The 7,609-nt window shown below is 41.6% G+C and overlaps 1 protein-coding gene across 1 annotated transcript in view; it reads right to left on the bottom strand.

The window, feature by feature from the left end:
• The window catches only part of LOC308090904 (protein diaphanous homolog 3-like), a 337,084-nt gene that overhangs the window by 215,522 nt on the left and 113,953 nt on the right, over positions 1-7,609 (bottom strand). The window contains exons 13-16 of the mRNA XM_080436177.1: positions 5,984-6,102; positions 5,822-5,886; positions 4,749-4,853; positions 1,546-1,851 (exon numbers count right to left, since the gene is read on the bottom strand). Coding sequence (XP_080292303.1) covers positions 1,546-1,851; positions 4,749-4,853; positions 5,822-5,886; positions 5,984-6,102 — 595 coding nt within the window. The remainder of the gene's footprint in view (positions 1-1,545; positions 1,852-4,748; positions 4,854-5,821; positions 5,887-5,983; positions 6,103-7,609) is intronic.

Genomic DNA, 7,609 nt, shown 5'->3' with positions numbered 1-7,609 from the left:
AAACACGTTTTTTTTTAAACTGTAGGATTTAGAAGACATTTGTAGAATTCCCCAGAAGCAAAACATTTTGTTACAAAAGTTTGAGTTAAAAATAGCAGATCTACAAGCTCATAGCGCGGCACTCGGTGCCACGCTATGAGCTTGTAGATCTGCTATTTTTGAATAGCCCAAAGAAATCTTAAAATGACACACAGATGCGTTCCCGGTCTTAAAGGGTTAATCGCGATGTGAACCAATATCACTTGTAGCATGAACTATTATCACTCTGCAGAGGTAGAGCAACATCTGCTGAAGCACCACTGAGACTGGCCTGACAATAGGATCTGATCGTCTCAGAGACTTTGTTGCCAGACTGCTTTTAATGACTCTTGGCAGGGGATCAGGAAGTTGTTTTTCCTGATTCCTTGTGCAGGAACATCTGTAGCATTAATGCGCTGCCAATGCATATCAAGAACAAAGTTATGGGGAGTGTGGAACAACATTCAAGATCTGCCCTAGATCTTCAGCTTCCAAAAAAAACTAAAATTTACATGACTTTTATCCAAAAGCTCACCCTGAATCTTCCTCGTATCCGACTATGTTTAATTTCAGTAGAAATGCAGGCCTTGGATTCGATGCCAAAGCGGGTTTAGGGTTGGAATGAATAATATGACCTTGTTGCCTTGTTGAAAACACGTGTTGCTTTGAGCTGGTGTTTCCTTTTGCCTATACACAGTATTATCCTCATAAAAGTGTCTGGAAAGCTAATACATGTGGATCACTCACACAACGCCGTAGTGTTTACAAGCATTGTTTGCGGTTGAGTGTGAAATAAACTGTTGAGGAGGCACGGTGGCCCTGATTCACACACAGCAACATGCTGGCCAGACCTCGATTTATAATACAAATATTGCATCAGCCAGCCAATAGTGGCCTATTTTCTTGGATGATTCACAACAATGTAACGACGTATCGTGCCAAGCATAACTCGCCATTAGGCATGTAACGATTCACTCAACTCACGGTACGATTCGAATCATTTTTTTTAACTAAAATTATTTTCCAGAAAAATCTTTTTTTTCCTCTTACACAAATCCAGTATTTTCTTCTCTTTTATTATTTATTTATTTCAATACAGTAGAAAATTCTCTTACAAAGATCCTGTATTTTCTTTTGAACATGTCAGTGACATCACTGACGAATCCTTGGTATCTTTATAACCAGCTTTGGACATAATGGCGACGTCCGTGCTACTTCCGTGCTGCATAATAGTGACATCACTGTCGAATCCTTGGTATTATGATCCTAGCCTTTCAACGTGCCTGTGTTTACCAGCGCTGTCACCACTACACGCTGTATTTAGATTTTTGTGTCACGCTAGCGCTAATGAAACACTAAACAGGATTATTATTTCATGTCAACATTCAAGTACAACTATCAGTAGATGTAACCCAGGTAAAGTAATGTGTCACTCTGCAAGTTTAACTAAAGTTTTCCACCTCTCCAAATGTTTCTTCTGGCTATTTTTCTTTAACAAGTGAACGCGTGCACGGGGGCGGGGCTTACCTTGGACCAGTTGAGGCGTTTCATGGAGGTCTCCAGCTTGAACTCCTTCTTGGGCCGGAGGCCATAAGGCAGCACGCCGCCGTGGGTGGGGGAGCCCAGGGCGCCCCCGAACCCCGGGGGAGGAGGAGGAGGAGGGGGCCCACCGAAGAGAGGAGGAGGCGGAGGAGGACCACAGCCGGGCAGGGGCGGTGGCGGAGGGGGAGGAGGAGGGGGCGGGGGCGCCAAACCCCCGGGGGGTGGAGGTCCACCGGGGAAGGGGGAGGAGCAGGCGTGGGCAGTCGACAGACCCACAGGTACCGCTCCACACTGGGGAAAGTGGGAGAGAGTGCACAAGACAGTTAGTGTTAGTGGTGGGAAAAAAACTTTAATTTCAGTGGACGAACGATTTCGTTCACGTTCACGGCAATGATTCGTTCAAATGATTTGTTCACGTTCTCGTTCAGTAGCGCTATTTTCTAGGGAAAAACACCATCGCGGGAGCGTTATTATTACGTCGTACAGGGGGAGGGAATGGGGGGCATTAACGATAGCGTGAACGTAACAGTTTCAGGAAGTGAACGAGCTTGTTCACGTTCACGGCAATGAACTAGTTCTTTTGAACGAATCGATCATGAACGACCCATCACTAGTTAGTGTTCATTTAACTCTGAGCGAGTAGTCCATTTTTACGCTGCCAGAGTGGAATTAATACAGAGGATTTTTACTGGAGTGGACATATAGAAAAATAAGTAATCTAAACTAACGTTACAATGATATTGCTTATTATGCAACGAAGGCTGTGAGCCGCTCGACATGGGAGGGTATATGCTTGACTGCATCAGCTTTGTGTACTGAATACTATACAGTAGAGCTATCTACTGAGCAAATAACTGGGAGACAAGTCAGAATATATGAAACGACGTTCAAACATGTCAGAGTTTTTCTTCATAAATAGTCTTTAGTTTTTCAATATAGGCTTTGCTTTCCAAGTTACTATTTGTTTTAACCCATTAAGACCGGGAACGCATCTGTGTCACTTCTTGATTTGAGCTAAAAAAGCGTTATTTTACACTTTGGCTATTCAAAAATAGCAGATCTACAAGAGTGCCGCGCTACGAGCTTGTAGATCTGCTATTTTTGAAAAATCGAGAAAATTTGTGCAAATTAATATATTTATATTATTTTAAAGCGAACATTTTTAACTCAAATCTTTGCTTCTGGGGGTCCCTGGAACAAAATATTTTGAGATGGGGGTCGGCGGCCAAATACATATAATTTTGGGGGTCCTTGACATGAAAAAGTTTGAGCACCACTGATACAAAAACATACGTGTTTTTCAGAATACGGTTAGGATTTAGGAATTTTTTTTTTAATCGGCCGCAGGTCTTAATGGGATAAAACATCATGTGGGCAGAAATAAGCAATATCGTAGGTACAGTATACACAAACAGAATATGTGATAAAGAGAAGAAAAGCTGAACTGGAATCAGATAGGGAGTCTGATGCTGCGATGTGAGGCCATTATCCCACACAGCCCGGCATATCGTGCTGTCTTTACCGATCTCAGCGTGATACGGTTAGGAGGAGACGCGTCCTGTCAACCGTCCCAACAGAGGCCAAATGCCCATAAACCTTCCTCAATCTTTACAGATCAAACCCCTTCTTTCCAAAAAGGTAAAAATCAAATGTTATAACCAGAGCAACAAAGCTTGGTTAAATTGTATGGTACAGAAGCAAATGGCTTATTGATCCAGGCAGCAGTTTTAGATTAAAGACCCACACAAAAGGTCAGCCTGGAGGCCCTTTGCTCTGCTATACCACTGCTGCCTCTGGAGGGAAGAACACCTTCGCTGAATTACCAAGTGTAAGTGTGTGTCGTGCGTGCGGCGTGTGCGTGTGTGTGTGTGTGTGTGTGTGTGTGTGCGTGAGCTCGTACATGAGAGTGCCTTCTCTGGCTTAAGCCATTGAGACCGGGGACGCATCTCTGTCATGCTTAGATTTCTTTGGGCTATTCAGAAATAGCAGATATACAAGCTCATAGCGCGGCACCGAGTGCCGCACTATGAACTTGTAGATCTGCTATTTTTGGGGGAAATCGTGGGTCTTTGAAAATATATATTTCTAAAGCGAACATTTGTAACTCAAATCTTTGCTTCTGGGGATCTACAAATGTCTTCTAAATCTTAACAGTTTTTTTGAAAAAACGTATGTTGCAACAATATCAGTGGTTCTCAAAATTTTTATTTATTTGGCCCCTGGACCCCCATCTCAAAATGTTTTGTTCCAGGGACCCCCAGGAGTTGTAACAGGAGTTAAAAATGTTCGCTTTAAAAAATGTGTATATTCAAAGATTTGCAAAAATCGTCACGATTTTTCAAAAAATAGCAGATCTAGAAGCTTGTAGATCTGCTATTTTTTGGGAAAATAATCTTGAAAATCTTTGAATATATACATTTTTAACTCAAATATTTGCTTCTGGGGGTCCCTGGAACAAAATGTGTATATCTGCTATTTTGTTAATAGCTCAAAGAAATCTAAAATGCCTCATATGCGTTCCAGGTCTTAAAGGGTTAATGTATCACAGTCATCGGAGCCAAGCTGCTGTTTGAGTATTCGCTCTGTGTTTACTCGCCCAAATTGAAAAATTATCAGGAAAAATAAAAAAGAACTTCTCTCTCTCTCTCTCTGTCTGTGAGTGGGTAGCTATCTCGCCACGCAAGGACTGAGAGAGCAACTCTCTGGAGGAGTGGTGGTGGAGAGAGAGAGTACGCTAAGGCCTGGTGGTGAGAGGGGGTGAAGGCGGGCTGTCAGAATAAATTGCTTTTAGAACAATTTCCTCTTATGGGATAGAGATCAGAGAATTACGCCCGGTCACAGTTCTCATTAGACTTAGTGTTAGTCAGGAGAGAGCGGCCTCCATGTCAAACCACACTGCAGGCTCCGCTGGACAATGGAGCCAAAAAATAACACGGAAAAAGGACAAATAATGAGAGAGAGAGAGAGGGAAAGGCAAGAAAGTTGAATGTCAATTCCATGCTAGCTAAGCTTATAGAGTTCTGTTGAGTAATCAGATTTTTTTTGGACCACTCACTTTTCTTTTAGGAGAAAGAAAAATGGAAAGAAATAGAAGAGAAAAGATGTGTACCGTGACTTTGACACGAGTGGGTGAAAAATAAGACGTAGGAGAGAAAAGTGCAGTATATTAGGTACAGTGCTGTATATACCTGGGACCTGAAGGCCTGTAGCTCTGCTTGCAGCGAGGCTACCGTCTCCTCGTACTTGGCCAGCTGACCTTGCGCCTCCTGTCTGCTCAAGAACTCTTCATCAAGCTGGACAGGGACATTTACATATATATTGAATATGTTCGAACAAACAAATGTTCAAGTGATAATAAAATAATTAGCATTCTGTCAAACTGTGTTTCCCCAGGAGTGATTGTAATCAGGCCGCATAATTAATACCTCAATCTGTCCATGTGTATTTCATCACCATTAATTAACCGAAGGACGGAATAAAGAAAATGCATGGAAGCTATGCAGAACAAACTCAAATATAAGCTTAAACTATTGTTAGCATTTAGGGGACAACGTTGTTCAATTGTGGTTCGAGCCAGGCAGAGATGTATACGTTCAAATGTCATCACAGCAAAGTGATGACACCATACGGTACCATATTATGGTTAAGACACATCGATTTACCATATTCTACATTCATAATCAGCAGTGGTGTAAAGTAACTAAGTGCATGTACTTAAGTACTGTACTTGTTGAGGTATTTGTACTTTACTTGAGTATTTCCAATTCTCTGTACTTTTACTTCTACTCCACTACATCTCAGAGGCAAATATTGTACTTTTACTCCACTACAATTATTTGAAAGCTTTAGTTACTAGTTACTTTGCAGATATAAATTATTATTTCATAAAACATACATTAGCCACTTTAGCCCTATTTTATACCTAGGGCTATTTGAAATTAGCAGATCTACAAGCTCACAACGCGTCGCAAAGCGATGCGTTGTGAGCTTGCAGATCGGCTATTTTCAAACATTTTAGTACTTTTACTTTTGGTACTTTAAGTATATTTTGATACCAATACTTTTGTACTTTTACTCAAGAATTTTTTTAATTCCGGACTTTCACTTGTAACAGAGTACTTCTACATTGCAGTATCGATACTTTTACTTAAGTAAAACATTTGAGTACTTTTTCCACCACTAATAATCAGGCATACAAAGCAAAGATGATGATGGAGAGGTTGGACGGTGAAAAACCTAATGAGTGTTGATAAATACTTGCCTTTTGTGCCAGATCAGAAGCTCTTTGCTCGTACTCATCAACACGAGCCTTGTCTACGCACACCTCTGAAAAATTAACCATACATTGTATTCAGAACCATTCAGAAAAAGGGACATAAATGCCCTATAAAAGATAAAGGCCCAGAAGAAGTGGGATACTTGCCCAGTAGGTGGCTGAAGTCCACGTCCAGACGCTTGCGGTAACTAAAGTCAGGGTCAGTGCCACTGCGGTGGAGGACGATCTGAGAAATACACTCCTCGATGATCTTAAAATACTGGGATCTGAAAAATGTAATAAAATACACGAACGTGAGAGACGTGTCTTACAAATCGTCAAAAAAAATAAATATATATATATACATATATTATTATTATTCACTATTTCATTGCCATGGACGAAAATTCCTGTGTTGTTTTTTCCTGTGTTTTACCATGTATTTTTGAGTGAAACATGCTATTTTCAAACATCAAACAAGGGTCAGGGGTGCGTATGTTCAAGGCACCGTGATTCAGATAAAAGTCCTTAACAAGACCACGCAGCTTAGAGAGGGATGCAGCACAATTTACGGCGCTCAGACAAAATCAATGAGGAATTCTGCCCACTTGAGCACAGAGACACAGTCTACCAGCATCCTGACACATCTCTCTCTCTCTCTCTCTCTCTGACACCCCGCCTCTCTCTCTCTCTGGTCTAGTGATGATGGGCGGACAGAAAGAGAATAAGGATGTGGAATGACAAAGAGGTTTACTACAGGACGACAGAGAAGAATGGCAGGGTATACAGAAGGTGTTGTTGTGAGTGTACGAATTTATGCATTCAACCTGAGCTATTGCTATTGATGTGGGTTTTGGATTGATATGAACACATTTGTCATGGCATCGACTTGGCTCGGTCGTTCTTTGCCAATTGAGATCACAGCGTGATGAGCCGCATGTGACTCCTGCTGATGGCATACAGGTTATTATTAACTCTCTATTAAATGTCTATGACAGGGGAGTAAAGAATTGAAATTAGACAAATATTTAAGAATGTAAAAAGATGATAGATTATACGTATGCGTGCGTGCGCAGCACCAGCGCTCTTCCTCCCCTTGCCAATGCTGAAATAGTAAAGCTGCCACACTGTAGGTCGATGTAAAAACAACGGATGCAGCAAGTAACCACACCTGCTGTATATAAAGCACATACTGTGATCGGCCTAACTCACTGTACAAGGTCTCAACCATGTGTGCTCAGTGTTCAGCCTTCAGTGCCACTGAAGGCTGTGCGTGCGGAGAAGGCTGTGCGATCGGACACCTTGTCAGGAGGACAATGTTATGTCATGTGTTGCCTTCTCCATAAACACAACATGACTCATGTGGGAACATTTATTTGTGTGCCGGTGCCAAGGACATTATGGACTCAACCATCGACAATTTTTGATAACTGTTTGTTCCTGGACACCCTGCCACTAGGGCTGTCACGATTACAAATTTAAGATGACGATTAATTATCACTCAAATAATTGCGATTAACGATTTAATTGTGTTTCTGTCGTTGGAAATTAATGGAACATTATGAATAAAAAATAAATTTCTGTTCGGCTTTTAGCTTTCGGAAACAAAAGTTGCACAGGGCATATATGACAATTAACACATTGAATGCCAAAAACGGTCTGGACCGTTTTTGAGGATCCAAACGAGAAGTGCCGAAAACGGTCCGGACCGTTTTTGACCCAATTCTATTTTTATACATGTGGGCCACGTGGGGCGCTAAAACGAAACTTTGACATCACCCAAGGAGTTTCTGA

The sequence above is a fragment of the Gymnoscopelus braueri genome (assembly GCF_963280865.1).
Source record: "Gymnoscopelus braueri genome assembly, chromosome: 1".
Classification (NCBI taxonomy): Eukaryota; Metazoa; Chordata; class Actinopteri; order Myctophiformes; family Myctophidae; genus Gymnoscopelus; species Gymnoscopelus braueri.
Note: the sequence above shows the minus strand (reverse complement) of the source record. Positions and strands in the feature narration are given on the sequence as shown.